At 40.5% G+C, this 23,880-nt stretch overlaps 1 protein-coding gene across 2 annotated transcripts in view; it reads left to right on the forward strand.

Annotated features, from left to right (window-relative positions):
• The first annotated feature begins 9,043 nt into the window (after window positions 1-9,043).
• The window catches only part of TTC17 (tetratricopeptide repeat domain 17), a 157,286-nt gene continuing 142,449 nt past the window's right edge, over window positions 9,044-23,880 (forward strand). For both annotated transcript variants that reach the window (XM_061203268.1, XM_061203269.1), the window contains exon 1: window positions 9,044-9,204. In XM_061203268.1, the coding sequence (XP_061059251.1) occupies window positions 9,046-9,204 (159 nt within the window). In that variant the 5' untranslated portion in view covers window positions 9,044-9,045. The remainder of the gene's footprint in view (window positions 9,205-23,880) is intronic.

Raw genomic sequence — 23,880 nt, forward strand, 5'->3', positions numbered from 1 at the left:
CCAAGAACTTTATTGAACAATGTATTCACCCTTTTATTCCACTACCTTCTGCCATTTTTCAGGCAACTTCATAATTCCATCTTCCCAAAACTTTTTATCTTTTTGAACAAAGAACTGTTCCAGGTGCCTTATATATAGTCTTCCAGGGAATTGAAATTTTTTCCATTAAGAGAATTTTGTAAAGACCGAAATAAATGGAAAGCCGAATGTGCAATGTCTGGTGAATACAGCGGACGAATCAGAACTTCCCAGCCAAGCTGTAACAGTTTTTGCCTGGTCATCAAAGAAACATGCAGTCTTAAGTTATCCTGATGGAAGTTTATGCGTTTTCTGTTGACTAGCTCTGGATGCTTTTTGTCAAGTGCTGCTTTCAGTTGGTCTAATTGGGAGCAGTAGTTGCTGGAATTAATCATTTGGTTTTCCAGAAGAAGCTCATAATAGAGGACTCCCAATCCCATCATATACACAACATCACCTTCTTTGGATGAAGACCGGCCTTTGGTGTGGTTGGTGGTGGTTCATTTCGCTTGCCCCACGATCTCTTCCGTTCCACATTATTGTACAGGATCGACTTTTCATCGCCCATCACAGTTTGTTTTAAAAACAGAACATTTTCATTACGTTTCAGTAGAGAATCGCATGCGGAAATACAGTCCAGAAGGTTTTTTTGCCTAACTTATGTGGAATACAAACATCAAAGTGATTCACATAACCAAGCTGGTGCAAATGATTTTCAACACTTGATTTGGATTTTTTGAGTATGTCAGCATCTCCCGCATGGTTTAACGTTAATTGTTCTCAATGTCTCAAAATTTGATCGCTATCAACTTCAACTGGTCTACCCGACCGTGGAGCATCGTCCAGCGAGAAATCTCCAGCACGAAACGTCGCAAACCACTTTTGACACGTTCAATCAGTCACAGCTCCTTCTGCATAAACTGCACAAATCTTTTTTTGCATTTCGGTTGCATTTTGTCCTTTAACGACATAATAAAGCATGATATGCCAAAAATGTTGCTTTTTTTCTTCCATCTTCAATATTAAAATGGCTACACAAAAATTCACCAATTTTGATGTCTTTTTTTAAATGCTGACATGACAGCTGTCACATACAGTCTAACAAAATTGTTTCTAATAAAGTTAAAGACAACTAAGTGCTACTAGAGCCATCTTATGGAAAAAAATGGACGAACCTTTTGGCCAGCCCAATAATTTACCATATTTTTAGTGTCTCCCCCTGGTAGAATGTAACGTGGCTAAAATGCCACAAAGGTAAGGATTTTTGCATTTTGTTCACTGATAATCCCATACATCTAAAACAATGCTTAGTACATAGTAAGCTTTCAATAAATAATAAGTAGAAGGCAGTGTTTTATGCTGAGGATATAGTGGTGAACAAGATAGGCAAACTCATGAAGTTTACATTCTATCATGCAGAGGCTAATAAATAAGCTGATTTCAGAGAGTAGTGTTATGAGGACACTGAAGCATTCTAAGGTGATAATTTGTAAGAGCTCACATAGAAAGAATGGTTAGAAAAAGTCTCTGAGGAATTCATTTGAGCTGAGTCCTGGATGATGATTTGGAGCCAGCCTAGTGAAGATCTCAAGGAAAGGCATTTGAAATGGAGGCAACAAAACGTGCAGAACACTTGGCTTTAAGAATACCAAGCTGTGCTAAAGAATGAGTTCTCAAAGTGCTTAGGTTCCTAATCTTGACCCCAGAACTCCTAAGCTCACCTTCGGTGAACTACTTTCAATAACTCAAAGGGCACATGCTCTTTCTGATCCTGGGGCATGTTTCCTCTGTCTGGAAAATCTTTGTTCCCTGACTCTCCCCCTCCCATTCATCAGGCTAACATTCCTCCTTCAGGTCAGACTAGATTTCACGCTCCCTGGGAAGCCTTTCCGCCCATGCTGGGTACAGGACCACGTACAGGGTGCTCCTTCAGCTCACTATCCTTCCTCCCCATTTTGGAAACCATAGGAGGAACTCAGATCAGTTCTGATGGGTAGAAAACAGCAAGTGGGATTTAATTCTAGCAAGTGTGATGGAAACTAAAACAAATGAAATCTAATTTATCAAAATCCTAAGAAACTGTAGATTTATTCCTAGAAGCTGTACATTTAAAACTAATATAGCCACAAATAAGAAAATCAAGTAAAATTCTGGTCATCATTAAAGAGTTGATAGGGCTTCCCTGGTGGCGCAGTGGTTGAAAATCCGCCTGCCAATGCAGGGGACATGGGTTTGAGCCCTGGTCTGGGAAGATCCCACATGCCGCAGAGCAACTGGGCCCGTGAGCCACAACTACTGAGCCTGCACATCTGGAGCCTGTGCTCCGCAACGAGAGGCCGCGATAGTGAGTGGCCCCCGCTTGCCGCAACTAGAGAAAGCCCTCGGACAGAAACGAAGACCCAACACAGCCATAAATAAATAAATAATTTTTTTTTTAAAAAAAGAGTTGATAATAGAAACAAGATCTGAGACAAAGCCTAGACAGACTACTACATACAGTTCCAGTTTATATTCTTCAAGAAATACGTAAGAATAGGAAACAAGAAGAGCAAATAAAAGATGAGGGAATGGTATTTCTAGAAGGAAAAACTAAAACTTGGTATGCTATGAAGTGATGGATAAGATCAAAAAGCACAAACGCACTAAAAGGTTTGAATAGAATGAACTTGGATTTAATCATAAAATCAGGATACTGAAAGTTGGGTGTATGTGAGGGAGTAAAAGCTGGGGGTGGGGCGGGTATGACCTGTAGCTACTTACAGACTGAACAGTCACAATACAATTACTCCATAGAAACTGTCGCCCCCAAATGTATTAACAGCTGCAAAGATTTGGATAAATTAATGGCTGGTAAGTCTGTATCAGGAAAAGTCTTTTGAGGCTGACCATCATGTTATCCTCAGAGCAGCCCTAGTGTCACTGTGAGTTAGAATCCTGGGCTGATTTGACACTTGGTCTCATCCAAAGTAGTCCTCATGCTTCAGACTGCCAGACAAACTACTGGCGAACTATTTCTAAATGGAATTACTACATTCATAATTTCTAATGAAATTACTATTTAGGTATCCTCTGCCTCTCCTTTGAAAACCCTCTTCGCTTTGTGTATGGCTGCTGGGGAGATACACCTGGATAGCCCCTCCTGCCATAACCAGCCTCCCTCCCTAGCCACCCTTTCAACCTCCACCAGTTCAAAATCACTGAAGGAATTAACTATATGTAGCAGGCTGCCAATAATTCCTTCTATTCCCAGTCAAACAGGCTGCTTCACTTATCAAGATGAGTCTATTTCCATTTCCCCTTAACTCTGGGCCAGCCTTGTTACTTTCTTTGATCAATAGAATGCAGAAGTGACACTTTTCTGGGCCTGGCCCTCAAGGAGCCTGACAGCTTCTACTTTCACTCTTTTGGAGCCCTGAGCCACCACGTAAGAAACCTCTGTAACTAACTACTGGGACTGAGAGAGAGAGGCCCAGCCACCCCTAGCCATTTCAGCTACTCCAGGTAAGCACTAGGCATGAGTGAAGCCATTTGGGAACATTCCAAACCCAGCCAAGGTCCCAGCTGCATGAAGCCTTATGAGTGACCCCAGCTAACAGCAGGAGGAGGAGAACCACCAGCTGAGTCCAGCCAAAAAATATGAAATATAATAAATCATGGTTTAAAGCTTAAAATTTAAGCCACAAAGATTTACGTTGGTTTACTATAAGCAAAAGATAATCATTTAACAGAATTTAAACCAGGGTGTTAACTCTCTCAGGAATATTTATATCTTCAGTATTTTCTCTAAGAAATAAACAGTATAGAGATCCTTCACAACATTCGGATAAAGTGGCCCAAGAGAGGAAATTAATAATCCAGAAAGATCATTTTATCATTGTCCAATTCCCAGCTTCAAAAAAAATCTATATAATGATAGTGATAAATTAAAGGACCTATGTGCTAAAATACTTTATGCTGAAGAGCAAATTAAATGCAGTTATGGGTTTTCCTATCATTTGTTCAACTAAGAATTGAATCACAATTTAGAGATTATCAGCAATTTTGGTAACTACCATCTTATTTTTTTTTTTTTATTTTCATGATTTTCAGTATAAACTTTTTTTTTTTTAAACATCTTTATTGAAGTATAATTGCTTTACAATGGTGTGTTAGCTTCTGCTTTATAACAAAGTGAATCAGTTATACATATACATATGTTCCCATATCTCTTCCCTCTTGCATCTCCCTCCCTCCCACCCTCCCTATCCCACCCCTCTAGGTGGTCACAAAGCACCGAGCTGATCTCCCTGTGCTATGCGGCTGCTTCCCACTAGCTATCTATTTTACATTTGGTAGTGTATATATGTCCATGACACTCTCTCACCCTGTCACATCTCACCCCTCCCCCTCCCCATATCCTCAAGTCCATTCTCTAGTAGGTCTGTGTCTTTGTTCCCATCTTGCCACTAGGTTCTTCATGACCTTTTTTTTTTTTTCCTTAGATTCCATATATATGTGTTAGCATACTGTATTTCTTTTTCTCTTTCTGACTTACTTCACTCTGTATGACAGACTCTAACTCCATCCACCTCATTACAAACACCTCCATTTCATTTCTTTTTATGGCTGAGTAATATTCCATTGTATATATGTGCCACATCTTCTTTATCCATTCATCCGATGATGGACACCTAGGTTGCTTCCATGTCCTGGCTATTGTAAACAGAGCTGCAATGAATATTTTGGTACATGACTCTTTCTGAATTATGGTTTTCTCAGGGTATATGCCCAGTAGTGGGATTGCTGGGTCGTATGGTAGTTCTATTTTTAGTTTTTTAAGGAACCTCCATACTGTTCTCCATAGTGGCTGTGACAATTTACATTCCCACCAACAGTGCAAGAGGGTTCCCTTTTCTCCACACCCTCTCCAGCATTTATTGTTTCTAGATTTTTTGATGATGGCCATTCTGACCGGTGTGAGATGATACCTCACTGTAGTTTTGATTTGCATTTCTCTAATGATTAATGATGTTGAGCATTCTTTCATGTGTCTGTTGGCAATCTGTATATCTTCTTTGGAGAAATGTCTATTTAGGTCTTCTGCCCATTTTTGGATTGGGTTGTTTGCTTTTTTGTTATTGAGCTGCATGAGCTGCTTGTAAATCTTGGAGATTAACCCTTTGTCAGCTGCTTCATTTGCAAATATTTTCTCCCATTCTGAGGGTTGTCTTTTTGTCTTGTTTATGGTTTCCTTTGCTGTGCAAAAGCTTTTAAGTTTCATTAGGTCCCATTTGTTTGTGTTTTTATTTCCATTTCTCTAGGACCTGGGTCAAAAAGGATCTTGCTGTGATTTATGTCAATAGAGTGTTCTGCCTATGTTTTCCTCTAAGAGTTTGATAGTGTCTGGCCTTACACTTAGGTCTTTAATCCATTTTGAGTTTATTTTTGTGTATGGTGTTAGGGAGTGTTCTAATTTCATACTTTTACATGTACCTGTCCAATTTTCCCAGCACCACTTATTGAAGAGGCTGTCTTTTCTCCACTGTATATGCTTGCCTCCTTTATCAAAGATAAGGTGACCATATGTGCGTGGGCTTATCTCTGGGCTTTCTGTCCTGTTCCATTGATCTATATTTCTGTTTTTGTGCCAGTACCAAACTGTCTTGATTACTGTAGCTTTGTAATATAGTCTGAAGTCAGGGAGCCTGATTCCTCCAGCTCCATTTTTCGTTCTCAAGATTGCTTTGGCTATTCGGGGTCTTTTGTGTTTCCATACAAATTGTGAAATTTTTTGTTCTAGTTCTGTGAAAAATGCCAGTGGTAGTTTGATTAACTACCATCTTATATTCCTACAGGTTTTATGTAAGCATAAAGAGAAAATATGTACTTAAAATGGAAAAAATATCAGGTCTTAGAACAACAGAATAAAAGAAGGGTAACAAGTGATCTATTTGGATGTAGAAAATTGGTAGCAACAATTTTATTTGGATTAGAATTTTTCATTGTTTTATTCACATAAAATGGGAAAGCTACCTTTTGGGGGTATAAAAAACTAAACAAACTAACCACTTAAGTATGGAAGCTTTATGGAAGATAAAAATACATTAGTATAGGAAATGCTTCCTGCCCTCAGATGCTAACAGTCTAACTAGTTAAACAAAGAGCTACTCAAGAGTTTAGCTGTTCAAAATGTACAAAGTAATATCACAAAGCAACATGGTATTAATTGTCATATTAGTGTTACAGAATTCAGAAGAGGCAAATAGAAGTTGACAGATTTTTTTACAATCTGGGATTTAAGCTATACCTTAAGTAATATATTTTAAAAGAGCAAGAGAGGGATTTTAGGCAAGGAACAAGATGAGCAAGAGCACTTCTAAGTGTTACTGTGTGATGCTTAAAACATAGTTCAGTAAGACTAGAGGTGTGGAACTTGGCAGTCAGGATCTGTGGCAGGCAGGATTCTAAGATGACCCCCCAATGATCCTTGCCCTCATAAAATCTTCTCCTTTGAAAGTGGGGGAAATGTGTGAATATGGTATCATTCCTCTACTTTTATGTTATATGGCAAAGGGAATTTTTGCAGATGTCACTAAGGTTACTAATCAGTTCACATGGGGCTACTCAAAAGAGAGGTTATCCAGGTAGACCTTATCTAATCACATGCGCGCTTTAAATCTGGGCCTAGAGATCAGAGATGGAAGAAGTCAGAGATATAAGTGATGGAGACATTTCCCTGCTTGCCTTGAAGAAACAACTGCCATGCTGAGAAAGCCACATGGCAAGGAATGGTGGGTGACCTAGGAGTTGAGAATGAGGACAGTCAGTAGCCAGCAAGAAAACTGGGACCTCGGTCCTATAATGGCAAAGAACTGAACTCTGTAAAAACTTGAAAGCATTTGGGAGAAGCTCCTAAGCCTCAGGTGAGATTGCAACCTTGGTATAAGCCATGTGAGACACTGAGCAGAGAACCCACACACACCATGCCAGACTCTTGACCCATGGAAACTGAGATAATAAGTGTATGTTAAGCTGCTAAATTTTGTGGTAATTTGTTACATAGCAACAGAAAACTAACACAGGATCCCAAAGGACAAGGGTTATCATTTAAGGAAAACGAAGGTGGGTGGTACGTTAAAGCTATAGAAGTTACTATTCCGCCCCTTTACAAGTTAACTTGTGCATGTCAAAGAAATTGCTGACGGCCAAAAGAGGTGATGTTGGAGCTTCTTTCAAACTCCTCACCATCCTTCATCCATGCTCAGGCTCTAAAGTTAGGTAGACCTGAATGCAAATCTGCGTTCTGCTGCTTATTAGCTGTATGATCTTGGCCAAATTACTTAACTAGCCTACGCCTGGTAAGTTAGTGAAGATTAATTGGAACTATGTGTGTACAGTGCCCAGTATGTATTAGACACTCAGCAAATGTTAGATGATGGTGACTGTCATTATTTAGTAGCTTTATACACTAGTAAGGTTTACTTCTATGCCTAAAAATAAGATGCTGAGAACATACAAGAAACCCTTACAATTTGCCACCAATTTCACCTTTTCATACTTAGTGCTTATTCTGCCTGAAACAGCACCTTTGCTCTAAGACTTTCACTTGGTTGGTCTGTCTCTTCTACACATGAGCCCTTACACACCCCCAATATCCTATATGTAAATTGTTACCTTGCCAATATCCCACCAGACTGCACACTGCTCAGTGGTCAGATTTTCATACCCAGGGTCTAGCAGAGTACCAGGCAAAAAAAGCAGGTAAGCCATACATTTTTAATGAAAGTAATGCTCATCACTTCAGTACTCTTAAGAAAAGCTGCTCTAAGAAGACATAAAAAGCCAGTACTGTGGTCACGGCTTCCATAGCATGAAGTGATGTTTAAACAATTGGCAATTATTTGTTTTCTTGCAATACACCTGAGTAGGGAAGTGGTCAGGCATAATTCTCATCTTCCTTTTACCATAGAAAAAAACCCAAAGCATAATGAACCTAAACATAAAATAACACATATAGCTAGAAGGCAGCCCTGACACACCTAAAACGACATAGCTAACTAGAACCTAGAAGCCAGGCTAGTCCGCTTGGCCCGCGTGTTGATTCACTAGAAGTAAGTGCTTCTCAAACTTTAATGTACATACCAGTCACCTGGGGCTCTGGTTAAAAGGTATAATCTGATGGGAAGAGACAGAAGAGCCAAGAATGTGCTTTTTAAATAAGCTCCCAGGTGATGCCAATGCTGCTGGTCTCCAGATCTAGACCTATGATGTTCAGTAAGGTAGCCACTAGCCACACGTGGCTGTTAAGCCCCTGAAATCAGGCTAGTCCGAATTTAGATAAGCTATACGCGTAAAATGCATACGGATTTCGAAAACTTGGTACAAAAATAAATCTCAGTAATTTCTAATAATAATTATATATGTTAATAATAATCTAATAGATTTCACACTGAACTAATAATATACTGCATATAATGGGTTAAATAAGATGTTATTTCATTTTTTTTTTTTAATTGTGGTTCACGGCTCGCGTTACGTTTTACTGGACGGCGCTGCCCTAGACTAACAACCCTCCCAATTCTGAAGCTCCTCCTATTGTGAGGTTTTAAGAATAAAAGAGAACCTATCCCTTCCCTTAAGTGTTTCGAAAGCACACCTTTTATTTTCCAACCATTTGACACAATCAGAAATAAAAATAATTTTTATTTAAACCAGAGTTATATGTATATACTCTGAGCCTTCTCATTTTGGCTTAGGCTCCAACTGGAACACTATTCTCTCCCTCTGGTTCCCACGCTCCGAGATCGTATCGCGCACAGGAAAACAATAATAAGAAAGCGGTCTCCGACCTGAAGCCAAAACGGGCCAGCGACAGAGGCCGCGCTTCCCCGCCGCCTAAACCGAGCCCGAGGCCGAGGAAGCCGGTAGTCCGCGGGCAGCGCCCCCTCGGCTCCTCCTCCTCCTCCAGCGTCGACCTCCCCAAGATGGCGAACGGCGGGGGTCTACTTCCGCTTCCGGTGTGAGCGCCCGGCCTGGGGGGGGGGCAAGATGGCGGCGGCAATAGGGGTCCGCGGCCGGTGCGAGCTGCCGCCGTGCTCCAGTCCAGGCTGGTTCCTCAGCCTTTCCGCCTTGCTAAGTGTGGCAGCTCGAGGGGCCTTCGCCACCACGCACTGGGTCGTCACGGAGGACGGGAAGATCCAGCAGCAGGTAGCGGCCAGGGTGTCCCTCTCCGCCCGCGCCCGCCCTCGCCCGGGGGGCGATTCCCCGGCCCGGCCCGGCCCCTGGCTGTTTGGCTCCGCGCGGCCCCGCCCCCAGCCTGCCATACCACGGTCCCGGTGTCGCGGTGTGGGCGACCTCAGCCCTCGGACCCGTCCCCTTCCCACTTGTGTCCTGGACCTGGCCTCGGCCGCCTGCAAGTTCTCAGGCTTCCACCCCTGGGGCCGGGCGACTGTCCCCGGGAGTTCGGGTCCTGGGGACATTATCTGGCTCTCTAGCTTTAAAACCCGGATTCACTATCCCTCCTCTGGTGCCTCTCTGGCCCACGCGTCACCAGCCCTCCCCGAGGAAGTAGAAAGCAGGTGGCAGCGCCCGGGTGTGCGGGAGTCCCAGGGAGGTGACAGCTTCGGCACCCCTAGGCAGTGTGTCATCTAATGCTACTTCCCCCAGTCTCCTGTCCCACATGCTGGCGTTCGTGTCAAGCTGTGGTGGTTTCAGCTGGTACCGTTACCCAGGTCAGCAGGGGCTCATTAGACACAACACGCACACCCTCTTTGCGAAGGAATGCTTGAGGATGCCTCTGGTGGCGTTGCCTGCATCTTTTCAGCAGTCGACCGCCCTAGTTTCCCAGTGTTCTTTGCATTGTTTCTTTACCTAGTTCCTGTGGCCCAGCCCCTCAGGGAGGATATGCGATTTCCCGGATTCTTGTCAGGTTGAATTAATTCCTCAGAGGAGAGGCTGCTTTTCTTACATAAGTTTCTGATGGCCTGTATTTTGTGAATGCTGCTGATGCCTAAAGAATGCATGAGTGTGTGTTCTGCTACAGAAATTGATAAACTTAATGACTTCCAACACTTGAGAACAATCCTATAAAGTCCAGCAAACATTTAGAAAGTGATCTGTGTGCCCCGTGCAATTTAATTTAGCCCACCGATCTGAAATGTATTAACCATTGTCCTGTGAAAGTACTGGGTTGTATGTAATGAATGGTGATAGGAACACAATGCTAGGCTTACCTTTGTGTAAAGTGAGGTTCACATTTAGATTCACCATGTGATGGCAAATTTTGTCTTAAATATAATGAATGAGTAAAGCAATTTAAAAGTCAGCGTTGGTTTTGGTGAGTGGTTTTCAGTGTATATCTGAGAAAAGACTGACTCTGTGGGGTGGTATTTCTCTATACCTAAGTTACATTAGAAAAAAATTTCCTTTTCATGGCCATACCAGCTGAAATTTAAAATATGCATGTGTGTTTCAGAAACCCTAGAGAACACTTACAAATTCACCTCTAACAAAAGATTGGAAATCTTGTGTGAATCCTGGTTGCTTCTGTCCTCCTTCTCTCTCCTGATGATGGTTTTCCCTGAGGCCCTCATGAAGGGAGATGTGGCGTTAAGTCCTGCTGCATTTTGGGGAGCCCTTCTCCTATTGGCTCTTTTGCAGTATTGTTTTGGGCCACAGCTATTTATATTCCCTGACATTGACTTCTTCTCATTTTGATGTCCTGCTACTCAGCTGAGAAAGTAGCCCACCTGAAAAGTGGTAGAAAGCTGGTAGAAATGTATTTATATGCTGAACATTGCAAAGGGAAAGTAGAATCTGATTTGGTTTTTGTTTTTTAACACATTCCTTCTTTTTGCACATTGGGTACATATGTTTTGGTGGGGGAAAGGTAGGGGTTACTAAAAACTTGCTTGAGAAGGGGAGAAATCTACAGAATCTTCTGGATCTCTTCCAAGTCACTCCTACAGTAGGTAGTTAGGCTTAGAGTTAGGAAAGCAAGATTTCTTTTTTTTTTTTTTTTTTTTTTTTATTTTTATTTTATTTTATTTTTTTTTTTAAGATTTCTTTACTACATGCCTTTTTAGTGATCCTCTTTGGTGAATTTTCCAGTACTTTGCTACATAACATTTACAGTGTTAAGTCCAGGCAACTACAAAATTTTATACCAGAAGAAATAAAGTTGGTGACAACAGTGTAACAGGAGGCTAGGGAAGGGAAGTTGGATTTAATCTGAGGGGAAAAGCCCATGTAAATAAAGTAAGAGAGTTGGACCTCACAGTCAGCTTCTGAGTTCCACTCTGATAGCTCTGCATGCATTACCCATGCAGCCCTTCCTGGCAGTAATTTGAATGCAGGCAGAATCCAAACCTCAATTTACATTGTGCTTAATTATCACATTTGGATATACTTATTAAAGAATTGAAAGGTCTCTTTAGTATGTGGGTTTGGGTGTACTGCAGATCTATTCATACTTTCAGAAACATAACTAATTAAAATTTAGTATGGGAACTTCCCTGGCGGTCCAGTGGTTAGACCTTTGCTGTCCAATGCAGGGGGAGTGGGTTCGATCCCTGGTCAGGGAGCTAAGATCCCACGTGCCTCACCACCAAAAAACCAAAACATAAAACGAAGCAATATTGTAACAAATTCAATAAAGACTTTAAAAATGGTCCACATCAAAAAAAATAAAGTAAAATTTAGTATATGTACTGTGTCTTACCAGGCATACCAAATCCCTTGCTACTTGTTTTTAGTTATAACATCTGAGTGAGAACAGAAGTATGATTTCATTTTTTGGCTGTGCCGCACGGCTTGCAGGATCTCAGTTCCCTGACCAGGGATTGAACCTGGGCCACGGCAGTGAAAGCCCAGAATCCTAACCACTAAGCCACCAGGGAGCTCCCTGATTTCATTTTTTTAAATTTTTTTTTATTTTATACTTTTATTTATTTATTTATTTTTGGCTGCATTGGGTCTTCGTTGCTGCGCGTGGGCTTTCTCTAGTTGTGTTGAGCAGGGGCTACTCTTCGTTGGGGTGTGCGGGCTTCTCATTGCGGTGGCTTCTCGTTGCAGAGCACGGGCTCTAGGCACTTGGGCTTCGGTAGTTGTGGCGTGTGGGGTCAGTAGTTGTGGCTCGTGGGCTCTAGAGCGTAGGCTCAGTAGTTATGGCACACAGGCTAGTTGCTCCGTGGTATGTGGGATCTTCCCGGACCAGGGCTCGAACCCGTGTCCCCTGCATTGGCAGGCGGATTCTTAACCACTGCGCCACCAGGGACGTCCTTCACTTGATATTTAAACCTATCCAAATTAAGTGTAATAGATCATTGTTTTCCAGAGTGAATGTGGGGAAGTACTTATGAATTAAAAATCTGAATTGCCCAAAATACAGACTTAGATAGGGACATTTTCCATCATTATAGTTAAAGTTTTAATTACAGTAAGCAGTCCTTCCCAGAAGAAGAGAACATTGGTTTGGCTTTTCTATTTCAAGCCTTAGCAGATGATAAAGATAGGCACCCACAAGTTACAGACTGCAGACTTGTGAACATGCATATATATTGGAAGCTGTAGATCTGTAGGGGGGTTGAAATGGGCCTTTCAGTCAGAGCAAGGAAGCAGACATTCCTCCAGGCAGCCTCCTCACAGTCAAAGCTGAGGCTGCTTCTGGCAGTAGCAGATGTCCAGTACTTGGCATGGCGACTCAGGGAATTGTTCCTTTCCACAGTCCCCGCTCCATCTAGGAAGCATGCCATCCATGTTTTTAGGCTCTGTGTTTACTGAGCTGCCACTGAACTCCCAGGAGTGTTGTCCAGGGAATACTGGAGCTGGGATGTGAAGGGAATGCTCCAGCCACTAAGTTCATTTCCCACTGCAGTCAAAGGACGTCTAAGAAAAGCCCCTCCTCTCTTTCTCCTCTCCAGCTCTGTGCCGTTCTCCCAGCTTTGGGCTTTGGCATACTTCTGAACCCCTAATGTCCCTGTACCTGAAAACTAGTAAGATCCTCTCACCTTATTTAAGCAAGAGTCCTTAACTTGGAGTCCATGGACTTGAGGTATGAGCTTTTATAATCTAGTTACTAGGAAGATCTACAGTAACTAGATCTTTTGTTTGACTTCAAGATAAATTTTTGTTTGTTTCATTTTGACATTGTTTTTGCTTAATTACTCTTGTGGCAACACCTGTTTTCTATTTTAATCACAAGTGCCTAGCAGTTCTCTTGCACTGAAGGTTAAATAAACTTTTGTGAATTAGCCTAAGAGCCTATCTGTCACATCATTTCTTTGGAAAAATTTATGCTTCATGTTACAGCTTACCAGCTAACAGATGAACTCTTGAAATGTTAGTTAGGTCTAAAACTTAAAAATTTAGAGTATCAACTCTCTCATAACATTATATTATTTATTTTCTTTGCTGCTGTTTCCCTCTCCTCCAATCTTAGAACCACGGCATTTTAGGTTTGGAAAAAATTCTTAAAGAATATATGGTACGACTCATAGGAGAGAAGGTCACCCAAAGACACAACTAATGAATGGCATTTAGTGGTGACAATAAGTAAAAATGTATTTATCTGCAGTAATGTGTAAGTGAGCACTTTATACTAAGTTTGAAGTGCTTTTTTATCTGCATAACACCGACAAAGGAAGGAACAGAAAGAAAAATAAAACCAAATGAAGTAGATGTCTTCTCTTTTCCAGTTTGCTTTACCTTTGCAGAATGTTTTGTGATAACTTTAAATTGGAGGTGGGTGGATTGGGGAGGGTCCCAAATAGGTGTGAATTAATTTGGGGGTCACTTAATCATTTTGCCTCCTGTCAAGCAGATGTCTTCGGAGTACAGATCCTTTTAACTGCTCAGAACAAATGAGATTTCTGACAAAACTAATGCTCTGAAGCTTAGCAAACTTGGCAAAGAACTGTTTGGTAAGCAACTATTTCAGCAACTATGACCTAGGGAAGAGCTATCATATTTAGTTGGACAAACTGGCTAAATCTTTATTTATTGATTTTTAACAGCTTATAAGTGAAGGAGTGGTTTAATTTTGGTCTCATGTTAAGTGATTTGGTTAATCTGGGAGAGAGCATCCATATCGTACTGTGAAGCTGACAGCTTCATTTTGGTGCTTTTCAAAACTGAACCCATCTTTTGACATAGAGCATGTTTCTATGTTTATACACTTAAGGGATTTACTTGGACCTAGAGGTCATATTGGTTATTCAGTAGCTAGGCACCTGCAATTTATACTAGACGTTGACATCAAAAGTGATTCTCATTCAATCCATTTTTTAAGATATTTCCCACTATTATTTTTCTTCTTATAAATTACCCAGGTATTAAGTTTGTTTATACGGTAGAGTAGTAATAGGAGCTTGGAAATATACAGAGATAAATTATAACTTTAAATACTTTTCCCAATTATTTATTGAACAAATATCTATTGATGGCTTCCTTTTCACCAACCCACAGTGCTTTGAAGGGTATGTTCTGTTCCACTGGCTACTATGACACAAAATTCTCATTTTTCTTTAGGGGTGAGCAGAGCACAGCTCCTTAACCTTCTGGGTTTTTTTGTTTTTTTGTTATGGCTCTTCCACCTCCGCTTATCTTCTAGATCAGTGGTTCTCAAACTTTACTTTGCACAAAAATAATCTGGGGTGCCTGCTTAAAATTCAGATTCCCAGGTCGCTGAGAGTGATTCAGTAGGTTGGTGGTGGAGCCAAGGTTTCCACATTTTTATCAAACTCCTCAGGAGGGTATGATGCAGATGGGTCACAGATCATTCTGAGAAATTCAGTTTTAGATCTTGCTCTTCCTCCAGCCTTTGTTGCAGGCTTCTATTTTTACTCTCTTTGTATGCCTGGGAAATGTCATCCTTTCCCAAAACTTAAGTTACCATATGTATGCTGGGAATATCTACATTTCTTTCTACAACTCAGTTTTTTTTCTCCAGAGTTATAAATTCAAGGCTTCTGTGTTAACTTTTAACTCCATTTGAATGTCGTCTAGGTACTTCAAGCTTAATATGACCAAATCTAAACTCAGTTTTACACCTACACCTATGTCATGCCCTGTTTTCCCAGACTGAATGAAAGACACCACTATGCATCATCTGCCTATTGGTCCACGTCAGAAATCTGGTTGTCCTTTTTAATTTCTCCCTCTTCCTTACCAACAGCTTTCAGTTTTACTTTCTAATTATATCTTGCTTCTTTCCATAGCCACTACCATTACTCTTAATTCCAACCACCTAATTAATTGCCGTAGCTTCCTAACTGCACTCCCTGCTTCTAGTCTTGTCCTACTTCTAGTTCATTTTCTCCACAGTGCAGAGTAATCTTTTAAAACCTTCTTTGTTTTTTTGTTTAATTAAAAAATTTGAATTACAAAAGTGATGCGTGGCACTGTAAAAATAAATACCTAACACTAGGGTAGTATTTAAAGTAATAAAATGAAGTCCTCCTACCTCTACCCATTCTTACTCCCCAGGAAAAACTACCTTTAACAGATTGGTACATATCCCAGAATATGGTCCAAATTCATTAACATGTCTTGAGATCTGGCCCTTCCTTCTCTCTAGTCTGTCTCTGCTCATTCTTGAGTGCCCCACTCTCACCTCAATATACACACATAACATACTTAGTCATACTTAACTTTTGTCAGTGTCCCCAAATATGCTCTCTTCTCACTTACTTCTGGGCCTTTGTACATGTTCTTCCCCCAAAACATCTTAATCTGGCTAACTCATACTCTTCACAACTTAAACATCAGTTTCTCAGGGAAGCTTCTATGATGCACAGATTTGAATAAGCTGTTCTTTCAATGTGCCTTCAGAGCATCCTGCATTCCCTTATGAAAGCATTTGCCATACCATGTTGTGTCTGTTTACTTATGTAAATACCCTACTATACTACGATATGCTCTATGAAGGGAGCAGCTGTGTCCATCTTCTCTGCAACTCCAGCATCTCTCACACCGCTTAATCACATAGGCTACGGTAATACCTGTTGAATGGATGATATAAGGAAGTATGAGAAGTGATTCCTGTTGATACTTTTTAGGAATTTACCATTGTCTGAATGAAGCCTTACGATATCCACCAATGTGGTTGTCATCAGGGACTAGCCTAAAGGAACCCTCAGACCTTCCAGGAGATCTTTAAATCTCCGAGTAAGCCATCAGTGAGTCAGCCCTGAGGCCTTCAGAAACCATGCTGTACACAGGTGAGAGCCATAATTTCAGAGATTACTCTTGCCTCTCTGTTGTGATCAGGTTGTGCCTGCCAGGGAAGTCATCCTGTCGCTGCTGACATTATATATCTAAAAGGTCAGCTCTTGCTCAGACATAAAATGTATGGAGAAGAGACAGGAAAATGATAAACAAGAAAAACAGAAAAAGAATCGGAAAGGGCTGAGGCAAGGTAGATGGCAACTGGCAGCTGCACCGTTGAGGAGGGATTAGGATCAGCTGTGGGGTTCAGCAGTTGTTGCAGTTTAGAAGCAGCTCTGGTGGAAGTGAACAGAAGGCACTCTGACAGTCAGGAATAAGAGGGCTTGCCAGCAGGTCAGGTCAAAAATTAGAACAGCTTTGCACTCCGAAATGTAGGGAGCTGGGTGTGAGCAGTGCCTGCATCTCAGCTGTGCTCCATCATGGCAAGAGCAAAAGGAATTCCTCTACCCTATGGCTCTTTTATAGCCAGACACCTCAGCAGAGTTGTCTGTGCTCACAGACTCTCCTTCCTCTCTTCATATAGGTCTATTTTAAACCCATTGCAATCAGTCCTGCATCCCCACAACTCTTGTCAAGATACCCCGGGCCTTCCACATTGCTGAATTCGGTGCTCAGTTCTCAGTCATCTTACTTAACCTCTTAGCAACCCAGCATTTGTCTTCATACTTTATTGAACTATTTTTTTACGTGACTTCCTGAACATATACTCCTGGTTTTCCTTCTAAATTCCCTGCCTCTCATTCTCTTCTGCTGAATTCCTTTTTGATTTGTGAGTCTTAAATATTGGTGTGCTCCTTTTCTTCCCTCTGTACATGTGGCTCACCAGACAATCTTATGCAGTTTCATGGCATAAAATATCATATAAATTTGCAGTCTCTCCCTGAACTCTAGATTCATATATCCAACTGCCTACTCAACCTCTCCACCTAACTGCCAATAGACACCACGAATACATCATGTGCTAAACTGACTCTTGATTTCCCACTCCACCACACCTGTTACCAAGTTTTTCAGGCCCCAAATCTTGGTATCTTCCTTGACTCTTCCTTCTCTCACATCTCATACCCAATCTCTCAACAACCTGTCAACTTAACTTCCAAAATGTATTCTGAATCCCGCCATGCCTTTCCGCCTCTACTTTTACAACCCTGGTCCAGACTATCTTCATCTCTCTGCTGAACCTATGCAGTAGCCCCCTAACTGGTCTCTTTGCTTTCACGTTTGCTCCATAGGGTCTGTTCTCCCCAGATTAGCCAAAGCAATCTTTTAAAAAACATAAGTTTTGGTCATGCCACTCCTTGAGGGGTCTTGGGGGAAGGGAAGCAAAGAGTATCAGAAAACCTTCAGTGGTTTCCCGTCACACTTAAATAATAAAACCTAGTTTTCACCATGGCCTGTAAGGCCCTGCAAGATCTGGGACCTGGCTCCTGGCCACCTCTCTGCGCTGATACTACTTTCCTTCTTGTGTGCTGTGTTTCAGCCATACTGGCCGTCAGGTGGTTTTTAAAGCACCAAGTTCACTTGTTTTTGGTTCACCAAGACCTTTGCTTTTGCTCCTTCATCTGCCTGAAGCACTTTTTTGCAGACATCAACATGGCTTAGCCCTTCTCTTCTTTCAGACCTCTGTTCTCATGTCACGCATTTTCTGACCAAGCTGTCTAAAACAGCATCTCTTTCCATCACTCTGTCTTCTCACTCTATTTTTCTTCATATTATTTATTACTGGCACTGTATTGTAAGGTATACTTTATTGCCTGTCTTTCTACAAGAACATAAGCTCTATGAAGGCAACAACTTTGTTTTGTTCAGTGAAGTAACCCTAGTGCCTAAAACAGTGCCTGACACATGATGCCAACTCAGTAAATACTGAATAAGTGAGAGAGTATATGCATGTCTGTGTGTGCAAGCAGTAATTACTCCTGTATTAGCTCTTGCATCTCATATCAGCATACTGAAGGGCCACCATTGTTTTTTTGTTTTTGTTTTTTAAAATTAATTTATTTTATTTATTTTTGGCTGCGTTGGGTCTTCGTTGCTGCACGGGGGCTTTCTCTAGTTGCGCTGAGCAGGGCCTACTCTTCATTGCGGTGCGCAGGCTTCTCACTGCAGTGGCTTCTCGTTGTAGAGCACGGGCTCTAGGGCGCACGGGTTTCAGTAGTTGTGGCACGTGAGCTCAGTAGTTGTGGCTTGCAGGCTCTAGAGCGCAGGCTCAGTAGTTGTGGCACACGGGCTTAGTTGCTCCGCAGCATGTGGGATCTTCCCGGACCAGGGCTCGAACCCATGTCTCCTGCATTGGCAGGTGGATTCTTAACCACTGCGCCACCAGGGAAGCCCCCACCATTGTTTTAATAGTCTGCAGGAGGGAGGTGCATTTACTTTAAAGGGGGCAAGCTAATTCATTCATTCTCCCTGTTACCAATAAAAGGTCTAGACAGCCTAAGACTTTTCTAAGAACATGGTATCTCTAACCCAGAGTTGTAAAATGGTGCCTAAGATAATCTACTTTCCTATTGGCTATTTCGGATATTTTACCTCTATAGCATACCTTTTATGGTATGTTCAAAGAACTCATATTTGAGATTGTGACCTTATTTAAATTAATTGAATATTGTATAAATTTAGGTTGTCACTTTATATTTTGCTTTCAAGACATACTATTAGGAATTCACACTGTTGTGCTTCCCATATTTATTTAGTCAGTAGTAAAGTCAGTTAGTCATGAGTCTAACTTTTTTTTTAATAAATTTATTTTATTTTTGGCTGCGTTGGGTCTTCGTTGCTGCCTGCAGGGGCTACTCTTCGTTGTGGTGTGTGTGCTTCTCACTGCGGTGGCTTCTCTTGTTGTGGAGCACGGGCTCTAGGAGCACGGGCTTCAGCAGTTGTGGCTTGCGGGCTCTAGAACACAGGCTCAGTAGTTGTGGCGCACGGGCTTCGTTGCTCCGCGGCATGTGGGATCTTCCCAGACCAAGGCTCGAACCCGTGTCCCCTGCATTGGCAGGTGGATTCTTAACCACTGTGCCACCAGGGAAGTCCCATGAGTCTAACTTTTGAAAAGAACTCATTTATGTATTTTTAACTAACGTTTTCAGTCTTCATTTTCCCTCTGAGGAACTTAGTTATTGCAATTGAAATCAGGTGACTGGCAAGAGGTCCCGCCCCCAAAGGTCAGGCCTTTCCACCTTCAGTCTAATTGCTTGGTGGGGAGCTGAGATGGGTAATTAATCTTTAGTAGAACCCAAGAGAATAGTATCAACACATGACAAAAGTGGTCAAATGGAGTCAGGAACGTTTTTATTAGAGCAAGTATTTACTGAGTGCTTTTTGTGTGCCTATTACTGCATTGGGCAAGCTTAGCTCACTCATTCAGTACATACTTGGATGCTTTCTGTGTTAGGTACTTGAAATACAGCTGTGAGGGAGATATAGTCCCTGCCTTAGTAGAGTTTGTGTTTTATACAGTCATACATGGAAGTGACTCTAATTTAGGATATCAACAGGTAACTTTATTGTAATAAAAACAATTTAATGTCTGTAATTCACTGAACACTTTATCCAGTGTTTTCATGTTCATTATCTCATTTGGTCATCATACAGACTCAGTAAGATGTGGATATCGATCTTCTATTAAATAAATTTGGGCAGAATGTAGTTAAACTCCTTGCCCAAGCCATGCAAGTAGGAAGCGGCAGAGTGTGAACTCAAGCTCAGATCTGATTCTGAACCTTGTTCTCTTCTCTGCAGTGCTAAACATTGCTACTAACATAAAGAAAAATATTTCTGTAGTTTTATTTGTAAAACAAATACTCATCAAAAATTAAAATTTTTCTTTTAAAAATGTTTTTTTAATTTTAAAATTGAATTAAACTATAAAATATATGATAATTGTTGAAAAAAATTTTCACACCATTTAGTGTGTTATAAAATGAAAAATGAAAGTTTCATAACTACCCACAGTCCTTCTTCCTGGAAACAACCAGAATTATTTGTGTATCCTTCCCAAAAGTTCCTATGCATTTGCAAATACATAGTTCTTTATTTTTAAACGCACAACTGGAAACATTTTGTCTCACTGTTATCTTCTATCCACTTCATAAAACTTAGACATCTGTCCATATCGGAAATAAGAAAGCTACCCTCTTCTCCCTTAAGATTGCATAGGGAAAAAAAGAAAAAGATTGCATAGTATTGGGTTGTATGGGTGTTCTGTAGTTTATTTAACCAGTTCCCTAGTGGCAGACATTTAGATTGTTTCTCTGTTTTTGCTATCGCAAACATTGTTGCAGAGAGTAAACGTGCTAATACATTCATCTTTGCATGCTTCTGTACGTATATTGAGTGTATCTGTAAGATGAATTCTTTGAATTGGAATTTCCTGTTTCTAAAAATGCATATATTTAATTTTCTTAGATTTGCTAAATTGTTCTCCTAAAGGACTACATCAGGAGTGTTTGAAAATGCTCAGCATTGCTTGGGATGTGCAAAAAATTTTTCATAATCCAATTCTAGTGAAAGACCTCTATTCCATCCATTGCCCTTAGCTAAACAGTGTTGTGATCATCAGTAGAGATATGAACAGAAAGGAACATTCAGTTAAGTTTTTTTATCTTCATAGAAAAAATTAAACCTTTGTCATTAACACTTATTTCACACTTGTTGGGACTGCAATAAAAGAGATTAGTCAAGCTGATTTCTTTTCCCCCACAGTTGATACTACCAGTGTTTTGATGACTAATCAAGTTGAACTTTATTCAGTTGTCTCTTGTAGAGCAGCGATTTCCAGTACGAAATAGCAGAGTAATTTCCTGGCTGTTGAGTTTGCCATCATCTGAATAATGATAAAGTTACTAAGGTTTAATTCCTGGCACTGATTTTAGTGTTCCTTTTCCAACATTTGATTGACAAATCTGTCTTAGCTTGGGCTGCCGTAACAAAACGCCGTAAACTGGTGATTTAAAGAACCGATGTTTATTTTCTCACAGTTCTGGAGGCTGGAAATCCAAGATCAGAGTGCCAGCATGGTCGGGTTCTATTGAGGGCTCTCTTTTTGGCTTGCAGACAACTGCATCTTGCTGTGTCCTCACATGGCAGAGAAAAAGAGAAAGCAAGCTCTCTGGTATCTTCTCTTACAGGAGCACCAATCCCATCAGGAGGGCCCCAACCTCATGACCTCATCTAAATCTATTTACTTCCCAAAGGTTCAGTCTCCAGCTACCTTAATTCCCTTTTGCCATGTAACCTAACATATTCACATGTTCTGGGGATTAGGACATAGACATCTTTGTCGGGCCATTGTTCTGTGTTCAGTGTTTGCTGCTGGAATGAGAATCACTTCTGAGTTACATATAAATCCACTCTAACTGTACAGCTACATTTTTTCTGTGTATGTTTACAAGAATATTGTAAGTACACAAACGAGAAATATTCATGACTCTGGAGTCCTGATCCAATGTTTCAGTTTCTTTCCTTGTAAAGTTGTAAATTGTTTACTTTATTCATTATGTTATTTGGATATTTCTTGGCAACATAAATCATAAAATGTAGACTGATAACACTTTTATAAGAACTTTTTCATTAGTTATTCATTTTGAAAATGGTTACTTATTTGCTAATCAGTTGGGGAAATGGTGATTATTTGACATGAATGTTCTAATAAAATTGGCTGCAACACTGTAAATGTTCAAATCTAGATTATAGCTATATAAATATACTTAAGATACCTAGATTATTTTATGTGAGTTTAAGTATTTACAACTATGTCTTCCAAGAACTGAAAATGAGAAAGTAAAATCTAATTGAGGGTAACTTTAGAAAATATATAAGGCCATTAAAAATTCATGTGATGGTCAGGATTCAACATTTTTGTTTATTTAAAGTTTAATTTTAGTTTGGTAACTTGGTATTCTATAAAATTGAGACTGGTTTTTAATTTTTCACTAAAATACTATACAAGTGCTCTAAGAGTGAAAAAGTCATCTTTTTTTTTTTTTTTTTTTTTTTTTTTTAAACATCTTTATTGAAGTATAATTGCTTTACAATGGTGTGCTAGCTTCTGCTTTACAACAAAGTGAATCAGTTACACATATACATATGTTGCCATATCTCTTCCCTCTTGCATCTCCCTCCCTCCCACCCTCCCTATCCCACCCCTCTAGGTGGTCACAAAGCACCGAGCTGATCTCCCTGTGCTATGCGGCTGCTTCCCACTAGTTATCTATTTTACATTTGGTAGTGTATATATGTCCATGACACTCTCTCACCCTGTCACATCTCACCCCTCCCCCTCCCCATATCCTCAAGTCCATTCTCTAGTAGGTCTGTGTCTTTATTCCCATCTTGCCACTAGGTTCTTCATGACCTCTTTTTTTTTTTTTTTTTTTTTTTTTTTCCCTTAGATTCCATATACATGTGTTAGCATACTGTATTTGTTTTTCTCTTTCTGACTTACTTCACTCTGTATGACAGACTCTAACTCCATCCACCTCATTACAAACACCTCCATTTCATTTCTTTTTATGGCTGAGTAATATTCCATTGTATATATGTGCCACATCTTCTTTATCCATTCATCCGATGATGGACACCTAGGTTGCTTCCATGTCCTGGCTATTGTAAACAGAGCTGCAATGAATATTTTGGTACATGACTCTTTCTGAATTATGGTTTTCTCAGGGTATATGCCCAGTAGTGGGATTGCTGGGTCATATGGTAGTTCTATTTTTAGTTTTTTAAGGAACCTCCATACTGTTCTCCATAGTGGCTGTATCAATTTACATTCCCACCAACAGTGCAAGAGTGTTCCCTTTTCTCCACACCCTCTCCAGCATTTATTGTTTCTAGATTTTTTGATGATGGCCATTCTGACCGGTGTGAGATGATACCTCATTGTAGTTTTGATTTGCATTTCTCTAATGATTAATGATGTTGAGCATTCTTTCATGTGTCTGTTGGCAATCTGTATCTCTTCTTTGGAGAAATGTCTATTTAGGTCTTCTGCCCATTTTTGGATTGGGTTGTTTGTTTTTTTGTTATTGAGCTGCATGAGCTGCTTGTAAATCTTGGAGATTAATCCTTTGTCCGTTGCTTCATTTGCAAATATTTTCTCCCATTCTGAGGGTTGTCTTTTGGTCTTGTTTATGGTTTCCTTTGCTGTGCAAAAGCTTTTAAGTTTCATTAGGTCCCATTTGTTTATTTGTGTTTTTATTTCCATTTCTCTAGGACCTGGGTCAAAAAGGATCTTGCTGTGACTTATGTCATACAGTGTTCTGCCTATGTTTTCCTCTAAGAGTTTGATAGTGTCTGGCCTTACACTTAGGTCTTTAATCCATTTTGAGTTTATTTTTGTGTATGGTGTTAGGGAGTGTTCTAATTTCATACTTTTACATGTACCTGTCCAATTTTCCCAGCACCACTTATTGAAGAGGCTGTCTTTTCTCCACTGTATATGCTTGCCTCCTTTATCAAAGATAAGGTGACCATATGTGCGTGGGCTTATCTCTGGGCTTTCTATCCTGTTCCATTGATCTATATTTCTGTTTTTGTGCCAGTACCAAACTGTCTTGATTACTGTAGCTTTGTAATATAGTCTGAAGTCAGGGAGCCTGATTCCTCCAGCTCCATTTTTCGTTCTCAAGATTGCTTTGGCTATTCGGGGTCTTTTGT

This window comes from Eubalaena glacialis, chromosome 10, assembly GCF_028564815.1.
Source record: "Eubalaena glacialis isolate mEubGla1 chromosome 10, mEubGla1.1.hap2.+ XY, whole genome shotgun sequence".
NCBI lineage: Eukaryota > Metazoa > Chordata > Mammalia > Artiodactyla > Balaenidae > Eubalaena > Eubalaena glacialis.